Genomic DNA, 22,770 nt, shown 5'->3' on the forward strand with positions numbered 1-22,770 from the left:
TGTGTGTGTGTGTGTGTGTGTGTGTGTGTGTGTGTGTGTGTGTGTGTGTGTGTGTGTGTGTGTGTGTGTGTGTGTGTGTGTGTGTGCGCGCGTGTGTGTGTGTGTGAGAGACCCACTCAAAGTGATGTGTTCCTGTGTATTAGAGGGGGTAGCAGGGCTGTGGGCTCAGGTACCAGTGCTGAGACTGATGGTTTCTCTAATGTCCAATTAGCAGTATGCATTGCAACAGCGTCTCACACACACCTCTGTATTTACAACAGTTCTGGCCGCTCCCCAAAAACGGATATTTCTTTGAATGAAGAAGAAAAAAATGATACAAATGAGAATGTACAGACTTCCAAGTGAATACAACTGAAACAGTGACTTAATAATAAATCATCAATCCAAAACATTACCACTTTCCATCTCTCACTGGGGGAAAAGCAAGTGAGCCCCCCAAAAAATCAAAGAACAATAAATATGAACGGTCACTTCCACCAGTAACTTCACCCTTTAAACGTCAAATCAAAAGTTGTAAACAAATGGTTAGAAATACAAGCGAGTGTCTGTAAACCCCTGGAATCCAGATTTGATTTTGTCTTATTCTCACTCCCCCTATTAAAACCTGTGTTAATGCTGTCAGTGCAAACATATTATTACACTTATATATCCTGCCTATAACGCATTATTGTATATCTTCGAAGACACCCAAACCCAGTCTCATTGCATATCATCATTACACTATTGCACCAAATCTCATGAGCCTGGAACGCACACACGCAAGCACACACATTTGCATACTCACCCATTCACATGCACAACCACCCACATACACATGCACACGCATACACACGCCACCTTACCCCATCCATAAGATTGGACTAGTGTATTATATAGCTACTGTACCTCAACTCAAAACACTCTAGCCACAGGAAGTGAGATGTGTAACTGGAGAAGATAATACACATGCTGCACAGGCTCAGTTATATCTCAGTTATAGCTCAGATATATCTCAGTTATAGCTCAGTTATATCTCAGTTATATCGCAGTTATATCTCAGTTATATCTCATATATTTCTCAGTCATATCTCAGTCATATCTCAGTTATATCTCAGTTATATTTCAGTTATAGCTCAGTTATAGCTCAGATACTTCTCAGTTATAGCTAATTTATATCTCAGTCATATCTCAGTTATATCTCAGTTATATCTCAGATATTTCTCAGTTATAGCTCAGCTACATCTCAGTTATTTGTGTGTTTGTGTGTCAGGACTGTGTGTTGTGGAAGGGCAAATCGATGGTCAAGGACCAAAACAAATCCCTGAACACAAGAGAAAGTTTACCCAAACAAAGCAATGGAATATTGTTGAAGAGATATTACATTTTACAGGCTCTAACTCCTGTTATAAATCGTCATTAAAAATATATATTTGTATAGGCCATTTTGTCTGTTAAACGTGTTATATATACGTAGCCTTAATTTGTGAGGAAAGAAAGAGAGAGAGAAAGAAAGAGGCAGTGAAAGAGTGGTAGAGAGGAAGAGAGATTTAATCCTCACACAGTCCACACACACACTCTCTCTCACACACACACTCTCTCTCACACACACACACACACACACAGGCCAGTGAGAACACTGTGTGTGGGTTGTTGAGGGTCTATTTGGAAGGGTGATCAGAGAATTGGCTGTGGTGCTCTTAACACTAAAGCGCTGAAGCTAAGGACTCTGCTGTTGTGCCTTAAGAGAACATTCAGCATGGAATCTGCCTGGCCGTTTACAAACAGGGCAGACCGCCCAGTGCTTTTGGAGAAGAGCCGGGTGGATTTAGAACGGCCCTACTGTACGGGCTGACTGTGTGTGCGCCGTACAGAAGAGACCCAGAGGTTATACGCGAGGTCTTCCATTGTCTATGCACACAGTGAGTTAGCCCCTCCTCTTTCTCCATCTGTACTGCTCCTCTCTCTGTTGAGACGTGCTAGAAACTCCCCGCCCATCAAAATGGAGGGGGAAACGGGTGGTGCGCACCGCCCAGTCATTTCTCCTCTTCTTCATCCTTTCTTCTTATTTTCCACCATTTTCCTGTTGCCTTTAAGGACACATGCACAAATTCACAATTTGAGTTTATATTTGAGCTGCTTTTGAAAAAATGCCCTCGCAAAATGCTATTCATGGGTGATTGAGCGAATGCCAGTCTTGATTAGTGGGATGATGTTCCTAGTTGTTCATACACGGAGCAAAGCCTTTTCACTAGAATAGAGCCTCCTCCGGGTCAGAGGGACTCAATATGATCTGTGTGTCCCTCCATAGTCTATGCACTCATTCTCTCTCTCTCTCTCTCTCTCTCTCTCTCTCTCTCTCTCTCTCTCTCTCTCTCCGTTTCATGTCCTGAATGGAGGGAGAGAGTTGACAGGAGGAGGAGAGGAGGCTCAGGGATATAAAAAAGGAGGGATCGCCCGCCTGTTTGTCAGTGGGGATGTCAAATGAGACTGAGGGAGACGGAGAGGGGGAGATGGCCGATCCGTTACCCTGTGCTTATTCTGGGGACGCCCACCGCCTTGCCTTGCCACGCCCAACTTGGTCACCTCTCTCCAGTCTCGCTCAGTACTCACCACACATGGATTATATATGAATACTGATTAAATACTGTCCTTACCTGTTTCTCTGGGTTTCTACACCTGTGTCTCTCTTTTAGTATTACTCTGTGTCTCTCTCTCCGTGTGATTATGTGTCTCTATCTTCACGTGTCCCCCTGTGTGTGTTTGTGTGTCTCTCTATGTCTCTCTCTGTCTCTCTGAGCGCTGGTTGGGCTGGAGGGCAGACTGGCTGAGGGTGGTTGGGGGGTGGAGTTGGATTATGGGGCAGCCTCACAGCCTCTCCCGGGTGGGGATCCAGATGTAAGGCCCTGACTGCTCCTCGATCACCGTCTTCACCTTGTGGTAAACCTCCTCGAAGCTGTCACCTTCCACCACAGCTGGAGAGGGGGAAGAGGTAAGGTGAAGCAGAGGGAGACATAGAGAGAGAGAGAGATAAAGAGATAAAGAGATAAAGAGAGAGAGAGAGAAGAGAGAGAGAGAAGAGAGAGAGAGAGAGAGAGAGAGAGAGAGAGAGAGAGAGAGAGAGAGAGAGAGAGAGAGAGAGAGAGAGAGAGAGAGAGAGAGAGAGAGAGAGAGAGAGAGAGAGAGATCTGTTCGTGTGTGGAAGGAACTATGAGGCAACATCAAGATCAAGTCAGAGGAGAAAGAGAGAGAGAGAGAGAGAGAGAGAGAGAAGAGAGAGAGAGTCAGATATGTATCTGTTCGTGTGTGGAAGGAACTATGAGGCAACATCAAGATCAAGTCAGAGGAGAATTAGGTCTACACATTCCTGTAGCCCTTTCCTGCAGTCAATGACCAAAAGCGCCCTCTTTGGCCTCATGGGAGGAATGCTATTCATATTTAAAAGGTTAATTATTGGAATTACAGGCCAAAGTGTTCCAGTGTTACCTGAGAAGCACTCGATGAAGTCCTGTTCCAGCTTGAGAGCACGGTCCATGCCCTTTCTGGCCTGCTCTTCTGTCAGACGAGTGTTGATCTCTCTGTACAACAAACAACACACGCAGTCGTCAGTCAACAGCTAGTGTGTGAGTATGTGCATATCTTGTGTGTGTGCGAGTGTGTGTATACTTTGTGTGTGTGTAATTGTGTACATACAGGACATTCTCCAGTGACTTGGGCCGGACGAAGATGGCGATGGGGTGTAGCTGAGCGGCCTGTAGTCTGCGGACAGCATTGGCCGACACGTCCAGTATACAGTGTTTCCCCTGCTACTCACACAGCATAGCAGGGAATGATGAGGGGAGGGAGACAACGGAGGGAGGTAGGGAGGGTGGGTGGAGGGGAGGAAGAGATGGAGGGAGAGAACAGAGGGAGGTAGGGAGGGTGGGTGGAGGGGAGGAAGAGATGGAGGGAGAGAACAGAGGGAGGTAGGGAGGGTGGGTGGAGGGGAGGAAGAGATGGAGGGAGGAGGGAGAGATGCAGGGAGAGAACAGAGGGAGGTAGGGAGGGTGGGTGGAGGGGAGGAAGAGATGGAGGGAGGAGGGAGAGATGCAGGGAGAGAACAGAGGGAGGTAGGGAGGGTGGGTGGAGGGGAGGAAGAGATGGAGGGAGGAGGGAGAGATGCAGGGAGAGAACAGAGGGAGGTAGGGAGGGTGGGTGGAGGGGAGGAAGAGATGGAGGTAGAGAACAGAGGGAGGTAGGGAGGGTGGGTGGAGGGGAGGAAGAGATGGAGGGAGGAGGGAGAGATGCAGGGAGAGAACAGAGGGAGGTAGGGAGGGTGGGTGGAGGGGAGGAAGAGATGGAGGGAGAGAACAGAGGGAGGTAGGGAGGGTGGGTGGAGGGGAGGAAGAGATGGAGGGAGGAGGGAGAGATGCAGGGAGAGAACAGAGGGAGGTAGGGAGGGTGGGTGGAGGGGAGGAAGAGATGGAGGGAGGAGGGAGCGATGCAGGGAGAGAACAGAGGGAGGTAGGGAGGGTGGGTGGAGGGGAGGAAGAGATGGAGTGAGGAGGGAGAGATGCAGGGAGAGAACAGAGGGAGGTAGGGAGGGTGGGTGGAGGGGAGGAAGAGATGGAGGTAGAGAACAGAGGGAGGTAGGGAGGGTGGGTGGAGGGGAGGAAGAGATGGAGGTAGAGAACAGAGGGAGGTAGGGAGGGTGGGTGGAGGGGAGGAAGAGATGGAGGGAGAGAACAGAGGGAGGTAGGGACGGTGGGTGGAGGGGAGGAAGAGATGGAGGTAGAGAACAGAGGGAGGTAGGGAGGGTGGGTGGAGGGGAGGAAGAGATGGAGGGAGAGAACAGAGGGAGGTAGGGAGGGTGGGTGGAGGGGAGGAAGAGATGGAGGGAGGAGGGAGAGATGTAGGGAGAGAACAGAGGGAGGTAGGGAGGGTGGGTGGAGGGGAGGAAGAGATGGAGGGAGAGAACAGAGGGAGGTAGGGAGGGTGGGTGGAGGGGAGGAAGAGATGGAGGGAGAGATGCAGGGAGAGAACAGAGGGAGGTAGGCAGGGTGGGTGGAGGGGAGGAAGAGATGGAGGGAGTGATGCAGGGAGAAAACAGAGGGAGGTAGGGAGGGTGGAGGGGAGGGGAGGAAGAGATGGAGGGAGTGATGCAGGGAGAAAACAGAGGGAGGTAGGGAGGGTGGAGGGGAGGGGAGGAAGAGATGGAGGGAGGAGCGAGGAGACGCAGGGAGAGAACAGAGGGAGGTAGGGAGGGTGGAGGGGAGGGAGAGACAGAGGTAGGAGGGAGGAGACGCAGGGAGAGAACAGAGGGATGTAGGCAGGGTGGGTGGAGGGGAGGAAGAGATGGAGGGAGTGATGCAGGGAGAAAACAGAGGGAGGTAGGGAGGGTGGAGGGGAGGGGAGGAAGAGATGGAGGGAGGAGGGAGGAGACGCAGGGAGAGAACAGAGGGAGGTAGGGAGGGTGGAGGGGAGGGAGAGAGAGGTAGGAGGGAGGAGACGCAGGGAGAGAACAGAGGGAGGTAGGGAGGGTGGGTGGAGGGGAGGAAGTGATAGAGGGAGGAGGGAGAGATGCAGGGAGAGAACAGAGGGAGGTAGGGAGGGTGGAGGGAAGGGAGAGATGGAGGGAGGAGGGAGGAGACGCAGGGAGAAAACAGAGGGAGGTAGGGAGGGTGGAGGGGAGGGAGAGACGGAGGGAGCAGACGCAGGGTGAGAACAGAGGGAGGTAGGGAGGGTGGAGGGGAGGGAGAGAAGGAGGGAGGAGACGCAGGGTGAGAACAGAGGGAGGTAGGGAGGGTGGAGGGGAGGGAGAGAAGGAGGGAGGAGACGCAGGGTTAGAACAGAGGGAGGTAGGGAGGGTGGAGGGAGGGAGAGAAGGAGGGAGGAGACGCAGGGTGAGAACAGAGGGAGGTAGGGAGGGTGGAGGGGAGGGAGAGAAGGAGGGAGAAGACGCAGGGTGAGAACAGAGGGAGGTAGGGAGGGTGGAGGGGAGGGAGAGAAGGAGGGAGAAGACGCAGGGTGAGAACAGAGGGAGGTAGGGAGGGTGGAGGGGAGGGAGAGAAGGAGGGAGGAGACGCAGGGTGAGAACAGAGGGAGGTAGGGAGGGTGGAGGGGAGGGAGAGAAGGAGGGAGAAGACGCAGGGTGAGAACAGAGGGAGGTAGGGAGGGTGGAGGGGAGGGAGAGAAGGAGGGAGGAGACGCAGGGTGAGAACAGAGGGAGGTAGGGAGGGTGGAGGGGAGGGAGAGAAGGAGGGAGGAGACGCAGGGTGAGAACAGAGGGAGGGTGAAGGGGATTCAATCAGCCAGATCCTTTAACACTTCTTAAGCCAACCAATACAGTACAGCAGATGTTGGGACCATGTTAAATAATGTGGCGCGGCCTAATGTATCGCCCCTCTCATCTAAACCCATTGTAAAAAATATAGAATCACATTAATAACATCATGATAATATACTGTATCTCGAGGAGGGGATGTTATCTATGCTGCACCTGCTCCGCCACCTCTCGCACGCTCTGGACGCTGGTGCCGTATAGGTGGCTGTTGTACTGGCCCGCCTCGATGAACCGGTGGCTCTGGATATCCTTCTCCATCTGTTCCCGTGACGACACAAAGTGGTAGTCCCGCCCGTCCACCTCGTACTCCCGCTTGGGCCGCGTGGTGTCTGTGGGGGGAGGGGACAGGCGGTCAGTCAGGCGGTCAACCAATCACCTGGTCAATAGACATAAACCAATGGGGCGAGCAGGGAAATGGTTCATCTACGACGGGTCAATACTTACGAGGGACACAAGATCCAAACTTGTCAGGGAACTCTGACAGCAGGTCATCATTTACCCTGTCCTTTATGGGACCCAATATTATGATGGGCCTGGCATAATGCACTTTATGGATAGAGAGAGAGAGAGAGAGAGAGAGAGGTAAGACGGAATAAACAAGGAGTAAATAGAAGTATAACTTGAATAAAATAGTACTTGAAAGTCTACTCTCACCCTCCACTTGTGCCACTGCTTCATAGCTGTGTTGAGAATCGTCCCTCCCTGAAACCAGAACACGACAACACCAGCCAGTCAGTCTGGCAGTTAGCCAGTCAGTCAGTCAGTAGCTACTGTTCATCTGATCGCTGTGGCGTTCTAGCTAAATAAAATAATCAGCATTTCTAGCACCACCGAGGGCAGAGCCAGTCTCCTCCGGGACGGCTGCTTACCTTGAGATCCGAGGCTGTCCCGACTGCGATCCTGCACAACACAGAGGAAACAGATGTTTAGAGAGCGAGTGAGAGAGCGAGAGAGAGACGAAGACATTGGAGTAAGATCTTTCATAAGACCCTCACTAACTTATGTGCTTACCCTCTCTTTGGTGCCCATGCGAGACCACTCTTTCCTTTCTACCCTGAAGGGGTTAAGAACGAAATGAGGCAGTAAAGGGCAGAGGGAGAGAAAGAGAGCGCGATACAGAGAGCGGGAGAGGGGAAGAAAGGAGCGTGAGAGGCTGAAAGTGAAAGATCCGCTACATAACCATAGAATTCCACATGCAAACGGAGAAAACAAATAGCATATAGTACACACACACACACACACACACACACACACACACACACACACACACACACACACACACACACACACACACACACACACACACACACACACACACACACACACACACACACACACACACACACACACACACACACACACACACACACACACACACAGACGGTGCTATGAGGTGTCTGACCTGCGTTTGCTGGGAATAAAGCCGACCTCCTCAACGTCTGTCTGAGGACTGACCCGTCTGGCCTGCCACCACTCCTCATCACCACAGTCCAGGACATGGAGCACGTCACCAAACCTGAAGCCCACCGCCTGGCTCAGGAAACCACAGTCTGCTGTCTTATCATAGTCAAACAGGGCCCTGGGACAGACGGAGGAGAGGAGACCATGGGAGAGGAAAGAAAGAAGACACAGTTACAAAAGTAGATACAGACATTCTTTGAAGTCTACGTGGGTTCTTGTGCTCTGAGGTGTTCACAGTGCTGTACTAGCCTGGTAGTATCTGTGTTGTGTCCTTGTGGGGTTGTATATAGTATATAGTGCAGTATTAATGAGTACCTGATGTAGAAGCCTCTCTTGGTGTTGTATATCGTATATAGTGCAGTATTAATGAGTACCTGATGTAGAAGCCTCTTTTGGGGTTGTATATAGTATATAGTGCAGTATTAATAAGTACCTGATATAGAAGCCTCTTTTGGGGTAGTATAAAGTGCAGCATTAATAAGTACCTGATATAGAAGCCTCTCTTGGGGTTGTATATAGTGGCGTATTAATGAGGACCTGATGTAGAAGCCTCTTTTAGGGTTGTATAGAGTATATAGTGCCGTATTAATGAGTACCTGATGTTGAAGCCTCTTTTGGGGTTGTATATAGTATATAGTGCAGTATTAATGAGAACCTGATGTTGAAGCCTCTTTTGGGGTAGTATAAAGTGCAGTATTAATAAGTACCTGATATAGAAGCCTCTCTTGGGGTTGTATATAGTGCAGTATTAATGAGAACCTGATGTTGAAGCCTCTTTTGGGGTAGTATAAAGTGCAGTATTAATAAGTACCTGATGTAGAAGCCTCTCTTGGGGTTGTATATAGTATATAGTGCAGTATTAATGAGAACCTGATGTTGAAGCCTCTTTTGGGGTAGTATAAAGTGCAGTATTAATAAGTACCTGATATAGAAGCCTCTCTTGGGGTTGTATATAGTGCAGTATTAATGAGAACCTGATGTTGAAGCCTCTTTTGGGGTAGTATAAAGTGCAGTATTAATAAGTACCTGATGTAGAAGCCTCTCTTGGGGTTGTATATAGTATATAGTGCAGTATTAATGAGAACCTGATGTTGAAGCCTCTTTTGGGGTAGTATAAAGTGCAGTATTAATAAGTACCTGATGTAGAAGCCTCTCTTGGGGTTGTATATAGTATATAGTGCAGTATTAATGAGAACCTGATGTTGAAGCCTCTTTTGGGGTAGTATAAAGTGCAGTATTAATAAGTACCTGATATAGAAGCCTCTCTTGGGGTTGTATATAGTGCAGTATTAATGAGAACCTGATGTTGAAGCCTCTTTTGGGGTAGTATAAAGTGCAGTATTAATAAGTACCTGATGTAGAAGCCTCTCTTGGGGTTGCTCCTCAGTGTCGTCTGACCAGAACCCATGCTGCTGTTCATCAGCTGTTCCCTCAGGTCGTGGATCTTCGCTTCGAAACGGCTGTACTCTGAACACACACACACACACATACATTAGCACATGTATGGTCCCTTGGCGTATGGTGACGCAGTGTTTTATGCAATGGTAGGTTACTGTAGTGCTGGCCTCACCCTCTGGTCTGTACTGGGCGATGATGGTGACAGTCTGGCCAGCGTTCTTCAGGGCTGCCGCAGCCTGCTCATGGGTGGCGATACGCAGGTCCACTCCATTCACCTGACACACACACATGCGCGCACGCACGCACACACACACACACACACACACACACACACACACACACACACACACACACACACACACACACACACACACACACACACACACACACACACACACACACACACACACACACACACACACACACACACACACACACACACACACACACACACTAAACTCTCAGAGAAGTGTGTGCATGTGAAGCTGTGTGTGTGTGTGTGCCTAAGAAAGAGAGCGATCGAGAGTTTGTGTATATATACGTAAGTGTGTCCCTGTGTGGTTGCGTGACTATACACATGTGAGTATGTGTGTGAGTACAGAATATGAATCCACTCGTGTGTGTGAGCATGTGTGTCCTTACGCTGAGGATCTGGTCGCCCTTGCGCAGCTCACCGCTGAGGTCGGCAGGCCCCCCCGCCAGGATGAAGGAGATAAAGATCCCCTCTCCATCCTCTCCTCCCACGATGTTAAAACCCAGGCCTGTAGAACCCCGGTGGATCAGCACTCTCCTAGGCTCCCTGACAGAGAGAGCAGGGGAGAAGGGGAGGGACGGAGGGTCAGGGAGAGACGAGGAGAAATGGAGGGGAAGAAGGAGACTAACAAGAGGGAGAGGTAACATGGGGAGGGAGATATGTATATGAGTAGTGAAATGGGGACACCACATTTTGGGGCACAAGGAGGAGGGAGGCAGAGAGAAAAATAAAATAATCGTTGGTTAGCTCTGGGTCAGGCCTGTGCTAACCAAATCTTACCTCCATCAGCCTATCATTTTACGATCACTATATGGGAGGCCTTTGGGAAAAGCCATAGGTGGATTTGGAATATGAGTAAGCCCAGAAAGCTTTGCTCACCTGGGAAGGTCTTCATCCCCCATCATGCTGTGCAACACTGGAGAGAAGCGACTAGGTGAGGTGGGAGTGAGGGCTTGTGGGTAATCTGATCCAAGGTAGGTGGGGTGGCCAAGATCTGTGTCCATGTGAGCGGAGTAAGCTGAAGAAAGAAGACATGGACCATTAGAGGACCACACACACACACACACACACACACACACACACACACACACACACACACACACACACACACACACACACACACACACACACACACACACACACACACACACACACACACACACACACACACACACACACACACACACACACACACACACACACACTTACTGCTGGTAAGGTCTGGCGGGTTGTAGGAGTTCAGGTAGAGGTTGTTAGGCTTGGCCACCCGGAGGTAAACCACCTCGGCTGTGTTCTTCAGGGCTCCCACTGCGTCCTCATGCATCACGTCCTCCAGACACACACTGTTCACCTGAACCCACAGACAGCATGGGATCAGACCTACTGCTACACATGCTGCTGACCTGTACATCATGACCGTAGTAAAATAGCCCCTGCAGTGCTGACAGGCATATTACACAGCTTCTCAGTCAATGGAATGTCAACGTGATCCTTCTCTCTGAGGACATTCTGAAGCTATTCTGAAGCTAAATCACAGGGCATGGTATCATAGCTCATTGGGAAATAAAGCAGTGGATCAGGCACCATTTTGTAGTTCCTGCATGGAGCCCATATTGAGTCAAATCCACCACTCATCTGCAATGTCTCTATGGCCCAGGAGATGGCAGTAGAGCTACACAGTGCAGGCAGCAGCAGAAGCAATGCTGGTGATGTTAAAGAACTCCCCTATCCCACACATCTATTACCATATTAATGAAAGTCATCTCAGGCTGTGAAAATTACAACTGTTATTTATCGAGATTCTTAAAGCCCCTACGCTGCTGAAGTGGACAAGATATGCTGGCTTGTCTAAGTGGGCCTCTACTAGCCAGTGTGTGTGTGTGACGACTGACCGCCAGTATCTTATCCCCTATCTGCAGCCGCTGGTCCTTGTGAGCAGCCCCACCCTCGATGATCTTAGTGACATAGATGCTGTTGTCTCCTGGTATGTGCTGGTTCCCCACCCCTCCAGCGATGCTGAAACCTAGACCTATGGGAGGGACAGGATGGAGCAGAGAGAGAAAGAGAGAGAGGGAGTAAGAGAGAATATGAGAGAGAAAGAGAGAGAGACAGTGAGAGAGACAGAGAGAGCAATGGAGAGAAACAGAGAGAGTGAGATGGAGAGAGAGATGGAAGAGGTGGAAAGAAATATGTAAATAATAACTGACAGGTACATAAATATGGAAGCATTAACCACAGAAACAGACACAAACAGAGCTGTACCTTTCGGCCCTTTGATGAGTTTGATCTCGGTGACTTTCTCTGCGGCTGGTTTCCTGCGGAGCACGTAGAGGCGGACGATGGCCCCCGCCTCCTTCAGAGCCTCCACTGCCAGACTGTGGGTCACCTCCCTCACATCCACATCATTCACAAACAGGATACTGTCATTCACACTGAGAGAGGGGAGAGAGAGAGAGAGAGAGAGAGAGAGAGAGAGAGAGAGAGAGAGAGAGAGAGAGAGAGAGAGAGAGAGAGAGGTAGAGAAATAGAGAGAGAAGAGAGAGAGAGAGTGTGAGAGAGAGAGAGAGTAGAGAGAGATGGAGAAATAGAGAGAGAAGAGAGAGGTTTATTGTTAGTGACGAGTCTGCCACCCAGAAGGTGAGGTGTCGAGGTGAGGAAAAGGATTATTTAAGAGTGTTGGAAGAGGTAGTGTTTCAGATGTTTTCGGAAGATGGGCAGGGACTCTGCTGTCCTCGCTTCAGGGGGAAGCTGGTTCCACAATTGGGGTACCAGGACAGAGATTAGTTTTGCCTGGGCTGAGCGGGAGCCGCCCTCCCGTAGGGGTGGAAGGGTCAAGAGACCTGAGGTGGCAGAACGGAGTACTCAGGTTAGGTTGTAGGGTTTGAGCATAGCCTGAATGTAGGGAAGGGCAGTTTCTCTTGCTGCTCAATGGGCAAGTACTAAGGTATTGTAGTGGATGTGAGCTTCGACTGGAAGCTAGTAGAGTGTGCGGAGGAGTGGGGTGACATGGGAGAACTTCGGAAGGTTGACAACCAGAGGGGCTGCAGCGTTCTGGATAAGTTGCAGGAGTTTGATGGCACAAGCGGGGAGCCCAGTCAACAGCGAGTTGCAGTAGTCCAGACGAGAGAGTACTAGTGCCTGGATTAGGACCTGTGCCGCTTCCTGTGTGAGGTAGGGTCGTACTCTACGGATGTTGTAGAGCATGAACTTGCAGGAGCGAATCACTGCTTTGATGTTTGCAGAGAACGACAGGGTGTTGTCCAGGGTCAGGCCAAGGTTCTTCACACTCTAGGAGGGGGACACTGTGGAGTTGTCAACCGTGATGGAGAGGTTTATGAGTGGGCAGACCTACCCCGGGAGGCAGAGCAGCTCTGCCTTGTCAAGGTTGAGCTTGAGGAGGTGGGCCAACATCCAAGTTGAGATATCTGCCAGGCATGCAGAGATACTTGCTGCCATCTTGGTGTCAGAAGCGGGGGAAGGAGAAAAGTAGTTGAGTGTCATCCACATTGCAATGATAGGAGAGACCATGTGAGGACATGACGGAGCCGAGTGGCTTGGTGTATAGAGAGAACTGAGCCCTGGTGCAGACCTCTCCACGTCACCTGGTAGGAACGGCCTACCAAGAAGGATGCAATCCAAGAGTGTGCAGAGCCTGAGACGCCCAGCCCTGAGAGGGTGGAGAGGAGGATCTGACAGAGCCTGAGACGCCCAGCCCTGAGCCCAGCCCTGAGAGGGTGGAGAGGAGGGGTGGATCTGACAGAGCCTGAGCCCAGCCCTGAGAGGGTGGAGAGGAGGATCCCAGCCCTGAGAGGAGGGTGGAGAGGAGGATCTGACAGAGCCTGAGACGCCCAGCCCTGAGAGGGTGGAGAGGAGGATCTTGACAGCCCTGAGCTGACAGAGCCTGAGACGCCCAGCCCTGAGAGGGTGGAGAGGAGGATCTGACAGAGCCTGAGACGCCCAGCCCTGAGAGGGTGGAGAGGAGGATCTGACAGAGCCTGAGACGCCCAGCCCTGAGAGGGTGGAGAGGAGGATCTGACAGAGCCTGAGACGCCCAGCTCTGAGAGGGTGGAGAGGAGGATCTGATTGTTCACGGTGTCGAAGGAAGCGGATAGATCTAGGAGGATGAGAACAGAGGAGAGAGAGTCAGCTTTGGCAGAGCGGAGAGCCTCTGTGACACAGAGAAGAGCAGTCTCGGGTTGAGTGACCCTGGTCAGGGTCAAGAAGATCGTTCTGAGTGAGATAACGAGGAAGTTGATCAGAGACAGCACACTCAAGTGTTGTCAAGTGTTCAGCACACTCGAGAAATGGACGAAGGGATACAGGTCTATAGTTTTTGACGTCAGATGAGTCGAGTGTCGGTTTCTTGAGGAGGGGAGCGACTCAGTGGCCATTTTGATGTCAGAGGGGACGCAACCAGTGGTCAGGGATGACTTGAAGAGGGGCGTGAAGAACGGGAGAAGGTCTCCAGAGATGGTCTGGAGAAGGGAGGAGGGGATGGGGTCGGGCAGGCCTATTCTCTCACCCCTTTGAGACAGCCCTGCACACCATCCTCTCTACAGCGTACTCTCTTGGCCCCATCCTCCTGTCCTGTGTCACGTGACCAGCTGGCCTGGCCTTCACTCTGTCACTCTAACTACGCAGAGAGAAGAGCAGTCAGCCCATCCGTCAGTCAGTCAGCCAGTCCGTCCGTCAATCAGTCCACCCACCAGTAACCCTTTAGTTCAGCGTCAGCTCCAAGCCCACAGAGTATGCACTGTGTAGATACAGAGCAGACAAGGCTTTTAAAGTCCACAGAGTATGCACTGTGTAGATACAGAGCAGACAAGGCTTTTAAAGTCCACAGAGTATGCACTGTGTAGATACAGAGCAGACAAGGCTTTTAAAGTCCACAGAGTATGCACTGTGTAGATACAGATAAGACAAGGCTTTTAAAGTCCACAGAGTATGCACTGTGTAGATACAGAGCAGACAAGGCTTTTAAAGTCCACAGAGTATGCACTGTGTAGATACAGAGCAGACAAGGCTTTTGAAGTCCACAGAGTATGCACTGTGTAGATACAGAGCAGACAAGGCTTTTGAAGTCCACAGAGTATGCACTGTGTAGATACAGAGCAGACAAGGCTTTTGAAGTCCACAGAGTATGCACTGTGTAGATACAGAGCAGACAAGGCTTTTAAAGTCCACAGAGTATGCACTGTGTAGATACAGAGCAGACAAGGCTTTTAAAGTCCACAGAGTATGCACTGTGTAGATACAGAGCAGACAAGGCTTTTAAAGTCCACAGAGTATGCACTGTGTAGATACAGATAAGACAAGGCTTTTAAAGTCCACAGAGTATGCACTGTGTAGATACAGAGCAGACAAGGCTTTTAAAGTCCACAGAGTATGCACTGTGTAGATACAGAGCAGACAAGGCTTTTGAAGTCCACAGAGTATGCACTGTGTAGATACAGAGCAGACAAGGCTTTTGAAGTCCACAGAGTATGCACTGTGTAGATACAGAGCAGACAAGGCTTTTGAAGTCCACAGAGTATGCACTGTGTAGATACAGAGCAGACAAGGCTTTTAAAGTCCACAGAGTATGCACTGTGTAGATACAGAGCAGACAAGGCTTTTAAAGCACCATATAATGGGAGTCACATTTGTCAAAGCCTTGGTGCTCATGAATATTCAGGACCTGACATTTGCATGACCTTGTCCATTGCTTCCTCTGCTCTTAAAGTAACATTAAGAAACGAGCCTTTGCATACGCTTCATTCGTGGACCCCGCTTGACATGTCCATTTACACGGGTACATGTAGATTTTAGAGACACGTTTCTGCACAGTCTAGCGACTGTCAAACGTTCTTTCGACGCATTCAAAGCTATTGCATTTTCTATGACAGTGAGAGACATGTCAAATGGATAACGGAAAGTGTGACTTCGATGGAGGCAGCCCAGCCAGCCTTGTGCGGCGGGGAAGACGTGTCATATTCATCTCCTCTGATAGTACCTTCTAGAATCCCAGATGTGCCCTTTAAATGCCATGTTAAATTCCTTCAGTAATGGACAGGCCTGTGAGGGACAGAGAGTGTAAGTGCTAGCCATTCCCTAGGCCAAGGCGGACAGAGAGAAAGATGTTGGAGTGGGGTCCCAGTACAGAGGGCCTAGGTAGGGTGAGGAGGGGGAGGGGGAGGACTATATTTAGGCAGCTCCACTGCGATGAGTGGACTCAGTGGTGAAACGCATCTGTCTGGCTGAGTGAGTGAATGCAGTCTGAGGCGGGGAGGGGAGGAGGAGAGTGAGGGGAAGAGGAGGGGAGGGAGGGGAGGAGGAGGGGAGGGAGGGGAAGAGGAGGGGAGGGAGGGGAGGAGGAGGGAGTGGGGGAGGGGTTAGGCATCAGAGTGTGACTTCTCTCTCTGAGACTCAGCTGGCACTGACATGAGTAGCCTACATCACTGTTGGAGCCCTGGGTTGTGTTTTGTAAGTGTGTTTGTGTGTTTATGTATGTGTGCGTGTGCGTGCGTGTGCGTGTGCGTGTGTGTGTGTGTGTATTTGCATATGCATGCATGAGCCTATGTTCATGTGTCTACATACACTTGCATACAATAGAAGTCAGAAGTCATTAGTCATTAAAACTTGTTTTTCAACCACTCCACAAATGTCTTGTTAACAAACTATAGTTTTGGCAAGTCAGTTAGGACAACTAATTTGGGCATGACAAGTAATTTTCCCAACAATTGTTTACAGACAGATTATTTCACTTATAATTCACAATTCCAATGGGTCAGAAGTTACATACACTAAGTTGACTGTGCCTTTAAACACCTTGGAAAATTCAAGAAAATGATGTCATGGCTTTAGAAGCTTCTGATAGGCTAATTGACATCATTTGAATCAATTGGAGGTGTACCTATGGAAGTATTTCAAGGCCTACCTTGAAATTCAGTGCCTCTTTGCTTGACATCATGGGAAAATCAAAAGAAATCTGCCAGGACCTCAGGAAAAAAATGGTAGACCTCCCCAAGTCTGGTTCATCCTTGGGAGCAATTTCCAAATGCATGAAGATACCATGTTAATCTGTACAAACAATAGTACCAAAGTTTAAACACCATGGGACCACACAGCCGTCATACCGCTCAGGAAGGGGAGGCGTTCTGTCTCCTAGAGATTAATGTACTTCGGTGCGAAAAGTGCAAATCCAATCCCAGAACAACAGCAAAGGAGCTTGTGAAGATGCTGGAGGAAACAGGTACAAAAGTATCTTTGTCCACAGTAAAACGAGTCCTATATCGCCATAACCTGAAAGGCCACTCAGCAAGGAAGAAGCCACTGCTCTAAAACCCACATAATAAAGACAGACTAAGGTTTGTAACTGCACATGGGGAAAAAGATCGTACTATTTGGAGAAATGTCCTCTGGTCTGATGAAACAAAAATAGAACTGTTTGGCCATAATGACCATTGTTATGTTTGGAGGAAAAAAATGGATGCTTGCAAGCCGAAGAACACTAACCCAATCATGAAGCACGGGGTGGCAACATCATGGCGTGGGGGTGCTTTGCTGCAGGAGGGACTGGTGCACTTCACAAAATAGATGGCATCATGAGGTAGTAAGATTATGTGGATATATTGAAGCAACATCTTAAGACATCAATCAGGAAGTTAAAGCTTGGTCGCAAATGGGTCTTCCAAATGGACAATGACACTAAACATACTTCCAAAGTTGTGGCAAAATGGCTTAAGGACCACAAAGTCAAGGTATTGGAGTGGCCATCACCAAGCCCTGACCTCAATCCTATAGAATATCTGTGGGCAGAACTGAATAAGCTTGTGCGAGCAAGGAGGTCTACAAACCTGACTCAGTTACACCAACTCTGTCAGGACGAATGGGCCAAAATTCATCCAACTTATTGTCGGAAGCTTGTGGAAGGCTACCCGAAACATTTGACCCAAATTAAACCATTTAAAGGCAATGCTACCAAATACTAATTGAGTGTATGTAAACTTCTGACCCACTGGGAATGTGAAGAAAGAAATAAAAGCTGAAATAAATCCCTCTCTACTATTATTCTGACATTTCACATTCTTAAAATAATGTGGTGATCCTAACAGACCCAAGACAGGGAATTCTTTACTCGGATCAAATGTCAGGAATGGGTTTAAATGTATTTGTCTAAGGTGTATGTAAACTTCTGACTTCAACTGTATATGTGCGTGTGTATACAGAGTTCAGGGTTGGGATTGACAAATTGAGGCTGGTGAAAAGGAGATGATGTTAGCTGTGCTAGGTAGGTAGGTAGGTAGTTAGTTAGGGGCGTACCTCAGCCTTCCGTCCTGGGCCGCAGCTCCTCCAGGGATGATTTTGGTGATGAAGATGCTGGGGTCATCACCAACATGAGGGTTATCTGTCCCGCCAGCTATACTGAAGCCCAGGCCTGAGTTACCCTAAACACACACAGCATCACACACAGCATCACACACAACATTACACACAGCATTACATACAATATTCCACACAGCATTACATACAACATCACACACAGCATCACACAGAGCATCACACACAACATCACACACAGAATCACACACAACATTACACAACATTACACACAGCATTTCCCACAATATTCCACACAGCATCACATACAATATTCCACACAGCATTACATTCAATATTCCACACAGCATTACATACAACATCACACACAAGCATCACACACAGCATCACACACAACATCACACACACAGCATTACGCAGTGTCAAACATGATGACTATCACAGACCAAACTGTTGTAGATGACATACATTTGACTGTTCTTTGGCTATCCCTGCTCAGTTGTAGGATAACAATAAGGCTTTGACCCCATGTTCTAATTATTTGCTCTAAAACACTCACTCGTTCCAGTGTAATCTCTTCATACTCAATTTCCCCCTCTGTCCCGTTGACCTGAGAGAGGAAGACAGTGTTTTATCCAATGAACGATGAGTAAAAACTAGGACGAAAACCACGCAGCAATATGGGATGAGTATTGTGTAGGATGATCATCAACAATGGAGTATTCCTGCAGTGAATAATGCAGTATGGTTGGTGTACTACTCTTACGTAGGGAGAGCCGTCGAGCGTGTCAGTATTCACCACCACTGGAGGAGAATTCCCCTGGACGAGGAAAGAGATGGGAGGAAAGGGAGAGAGGGAATGAGAGAAAATGTATTAGCCCGCACGTGCACCCTGTGCTCACACACACACACACTCCAAATCTTCAGGGTTCGGGCCTTATGGCAGAAACAACATATCCTGTCCTAGTCTTTACTTCTGTACAGCGAGATAATGTTTGAGTGAATCTCAGGATAAGCAGGCATGGAGTCAGTCTGCCCTGCTCAGGCTGTTGGAGCCTCTCCCTCTGCAGGCAGGCAGACCCTGCAGTCACAGCACGGCCATTTTAGAACCCAATGACGATGACAACACCACACATAGTCACTGTGACATATCCTGCCTGCCTGCCTGGCACACTGACTGACTGCTCCACACCCCAGCCACAAGGCACCAGCCACAAGGCACCAGGCCTTGACTTTGCAGCTCTTTCCTGTGAGTCAACGTTATCTAACAAAGCCCTAGGTTGGTGTCACAATGACAACGCTCTGTGAAATGATTCTGTAAATACATTCAGGTTTAGGGAGAAGGAAGAAGTCGTTTCATAACATCACCACGAAAGGCAACATCGTGGCAACAGCGTTCAAGGCTTTCAGCGTGGTTCCTCTCACTCAGTGTCTACAAAGCCTTCTCATTAATCAGGGAGCTGCTTCTAAATCATGCCAGGCCTATTGGCATTAGGGTGGTGAAGGCGTACCTGCCCCCCGACATCCTGTACGAAGAATACACTCTGTACACCGTATTTGACTTCCATCTCTCTATCTACCCCTGTCTCTTTCACTCTGTTGAACTCCTTTCATCCCTTTCAGCTCCTCTCCTCCCGTTGCTTCTCTCTCCAAAATGTTTTTCGTTGCATCCCGTCTATAAATCTTGGAAGAAATAAAAGGTGCTATCTAAACTCAGCAAAAAAAGAAACTTCCTCTCACTGTCAACTGCGTTTATTTTTCAGCAAACCTAACATGTGTAAATATTTGTATGAACATAACAAGATTCAACAACTGAGACATAAACTGAACAAGTTCCACAGACATGTGACTAACTGAAATTGAATAATGTATCCCTGAACAAAGGGGGGTCAAAATCAAAAGTAACAGTGACAGTCAGTATTTGGTGTGGCCACCAGCTGCATTAGATGCAGTGCATCTCCTCCTCATGGACTGCACCAGATTTGCCAGTTCTTGCTGTGAGATGTTACCCCACTCTTCCACCAAGGCACCTGCAAGTTCCCAGACATTTCTGGGGGGAATGGCCCTAGCCCTCACCCTCCGATCCAACAGGTCCCAGGCGTGCTCAATGGGATTGAGATCCGGGTTCTTCGCTGGCCATGGCAGAACACTGACATTCCTGTCTTGCAGGAAATCACGCACAGAACGAGCGGTATGGCTCATGGCATTGACATGCTGGAGGGTCATGTCAGGATGAGCCTGCAGGAAGGTTACCACATGAGGGAGGAGGATCTCTTCCCTGTAACGCAGAGCGTTGAGATTGCCTGCAATGACAACAAGCTCAGTCCGATGATGCTTTGACACCGCCCAGACCATGACAGACCCTCCACCTCCAAATCGATCCCACTCCATAGTACAGGCCTCGGTGTAACACTCATTCCTTCAACGATAAACGTGAATCCAACCATCACCCCTGGTGAGACAAAACCTTGCACTTTTTGCCAGTCCTGTCTGGTCTAGCGACGGTGGCTTTGTGGCCATAGGCAACGTTGTTGATGGTGATGTCTGGTGAGGACCTGACTTACAACAGGCCTACAAGCCCTCAGTCCAGCCTCTCTCAGCCTATTGCGGATAGTCTGAGCAATGATGGAGGGATTGTGCTTTCCTGGTGTAACTCGGGCAGTTGTTGCTGCCATCCTGCACCTGTCCTGCAGGTGTGATGTTCGGATGTACCAATCCTGTGCAGGTGTTGTTACACGTGGTCTGCCACTCTGAGGACGATCAGCTGTCCGCCCTGTCTCCCTGTAGCGCCGTCTCACAGTACGGACATTGCAATTTATTGCCCTGGCCACATCTACAGTCCTCATGCCTCCTTGCAGCATGCCTAAGGCACAATCACGCAGGGACCCTAGGCATCTTTCTTTTGGTGTTTTTCAGAGTCAGTAGAAAGACCTCTTTAGTGTCCTAAGTTTTCATAACTGTGACCTTAATTGCCTACCGTCTGTAAGCTGTTAGTGTCCTGACGACCGTTCCACAGGCGCATCTTCATTAATTGTTTATGGTTCATTGAACAAGCATGGTTAACAGTCTTTAAACCCTTTACAATGAAGATCTGTGCAGTTATTTGGATTTTTAAGATTTATCTTTGAAAGACAGGGTCCTGAAAAAGGGACGTTTCTTTTTTATGCTGAGTTTAGAATCTAAAGGGGTTCTTTGGCTGTCCCCATAGGAGAACCCTTTGAAGATCCCTTCTTGGTTCCAGCTAGAACCGTTTCGGGTTCCAAGTAGAACTCTTTCTACAGAGGGTTCTACATATATGGAACCAAAAAGGGTTCTCCTATGGGGACAGACGAAGAACCCTTTTTGGAACCCTTTTATCTAAGAGTGTACTGTAAAAAGGGTGGATGGACTATTCTACATTCTGTATTCCTTCTTAGAGAATGCACAGCAGTCTCACACTCTCTCTCTCTCTCTCTCTCTCTAAACTTCTATCCTTTTCCGCTCTTAATTTTGTCCCTCCCTGATTAAAATGAGGAAGACACTGTGCATCCAAAGTGCTTACAGAGCAGCAAACAACAGCAGCAGCATGAAATCAGCCTGCCGACCTTCACACAGCTGACAGCCCGCAGAGAGACACACACACACACACACACACACACACACACACACACACACACACACACACACACACACACACACACACACACACACACACACACACACACACACACACACACACACACACACACACACACACACACACACACACACACACACACACACACACACACACACAGACAATCACACTGTTCCAATGAGTCCCAGATATATTCCCTCTCCATCCCTTAAGTTGTGAATCTATCCAACCATTCCTCTTTCTCCATTCTCCTTATGCATGAACATACCGCATCTATTGATACATCACATATTCTCTCTGAACAGACAGTTTTGTATTCATTATTGGCCAAATTGTCCCAAACTATCCTCCGGAGGTTTGGCCCCTCTAATCCATTCCTTTACACTGAAAGTGCTTACGCAATAATAAGGTTAACATACGGACAAAGGTCATTCTCTCACTCTCTCCTTCTCTCCATTTCTCACCGTGGCATCCCACAGCTCTGAGCCAGCCAGGATGCCAACCATCTCTCCCACTCCATCCCTCACTCCTGTCCTGACCACCGCTACCATGGTTACAGTATAGCATCAGCCACTGGGCTCTCTGAAGCTCCATGGTAGAAAGCTTGTCTCCATGGTAACCTGGATTTCCATTCCGATGGTCTAAAAGCCCTAGCTATATGGCACAGAAAATCGTAGCGAAAAACAACAGGGGAATACAAATAATTTCCACTACGTCTATTACGTCATCTGAAGCATCACTGCATGAATTGGTTCTTAAATTAACTCTTGACAGCGACATGTGGGTTGAACATTGAACTGTTAAGACATTTCATGGACATTGCTCTGTACTTCCCAGAAAGATTCCTATGGGAGCACTTGCTTTAATTTGATTTATTTAACCAGGCAAGTCAGTTAAGCACAAATTCTTATTTACAATGACAGCCTACCCCGATCAAACCCTAACCCGTATATGATGCTGGGCCAATTGTGTGCCGCACTATTGGACTCCCAATCACGACCGGTTGTGATACAGCCTGGAATCGCACCAGCGTCTGTAGAGACGCCTCTAGCACTGAGATGCAGTGCCTTAAGACCACTGCGCCACTCGGGAGCCCCTTCTATGGGAAAATTATTATTAGCATAAACTGTCTATAGGACTTATATAATAGGCGGTGTCAGAGGAAGACCCCTAACATTGTCAGAGACTCCAGTCACCCAAGTCATAGACTGTTTTCTCTGCTACCACACAGCAAGCAGTACCGGGGCGTCAAATCTAGGACCAAAAGGCTCCTTAACAGCTTCTACCCCCAAGCCATAAGACACAATTAATCAAATGGCCCCCGGACTATTTGCATTGTTGGTTAAGGGCTTGTAAGTAAACATTTCATGGTAAGGTCCACATCTGTTGTATTCGTCGCATGTGACAAATCAACTTTGATATGAT

General features: G+C 48.8%; 1 protein-coding gene across 12 annotated transcripts in view; it reads right to left on the reverse strand.

The window, feature by feature from the left end:
* The window catches only part of LOC124007149 (disks large homolog 4-like), a 118,266-nt gene continuing 95,496 nt past the window's right edge, over window positions 1-22,770 (reverse strand). For 7 of the 12 annotated variants that reach the window (XM_046317546.1, XM_046317537.1, XM_046317516.1 and 4 more), the window contains 20 exons: window positions 18,496-18,549; window positions 18,289-18,339; window positions 17,712-17,836; window positions 11,673-11,842; window positions 11,303-11,439; window positions 10,620-10,761; window positions 10,290-10,428; window positions 9,800-10,034; window positions 9,330-9,432; window positions 9,112-9,226; window positions 7,701-7,877; window positions 7,310-7,352; window positions 7,168-7,198; window positions 6,953-7,000; window positions 6,743-6,844; window positions 6,455-6,627; window positions 3,670-3,782; window positions 3,463-3,554; window positions 2,849-2,951; window positions 1-2,066 (listed from right to left, as the gene is read on the reverse strand). In XM_046317546.1, the coding sequence (XP_046173502.1) occupies window positions 2,042-2,066; window positions 2,849-2,951; window positions 3,463-3,554; window positions 3,670-3,782; window positions 6,455-6,627; window positions 6,743-6,844; window positions 6,953-7,000; window positions 7,168-7,198; window positions 7,310-7,352; window positions 7,701-7,877; window positions 9,112-9,226; window positions 9,330-9,432; window positions 9,800-10,034; window positions 10,290-10,428; window positions 10,620-10,761; window positions 11,303-11,439; window positions 11,673-11,842; window positions 17,712-17,836; window positions 18,289-18,339; window positions 18,496-18,549 (2,178 nt within the window). In that variant the 3' untranslated portion in view covers window positions 1-2,041. Of the gene's footprint in view, window positions 2,952-3,462; window positions 3,555-3,669; window positions 3,783-6,454; window positions 6,628-6,742; window positions 6,845-6,952; window positions 7,001-7,167; window positions 7,199-7,309; window positions 7,353-7,700; window positions 7,878-9,111; window positions 9,227-9,329; window positions 9,433-9,799; window positions 10,035-10,289; window positions 10,429-10,619; window positions 10,762-11,302; window positions 11,440-11,672; window positions 11,843-17,711; window positions 17,837-18,288; window positions 18,340-18,495; window positions 18,550-22,770 lie in introns of all 12 variants that reach the window. The other 5 variants (XM_046317555.1, XM_046317526.1, XR_006833883.1 and 2 more) reach the window with 4 other exon arrangements.

Source organism: Oncorhynchus gorbuscha, linkage group LG02, assembly GCF_021184085.1.
Source record: "Oncorhynchus gorbuscha isolate QuinsamMale2020 ecotype Even-year linkage group LG02, OgorEven_v1.0, whole genome shotgun sequence".
Classification (NCBI taxonomy): Eukaryota; Metazoa; Chordata; class Actinopteri; order Salmoniformes; family Salmonidae; genus Oncorhynchus; species Oncorhynchus gorbuscha.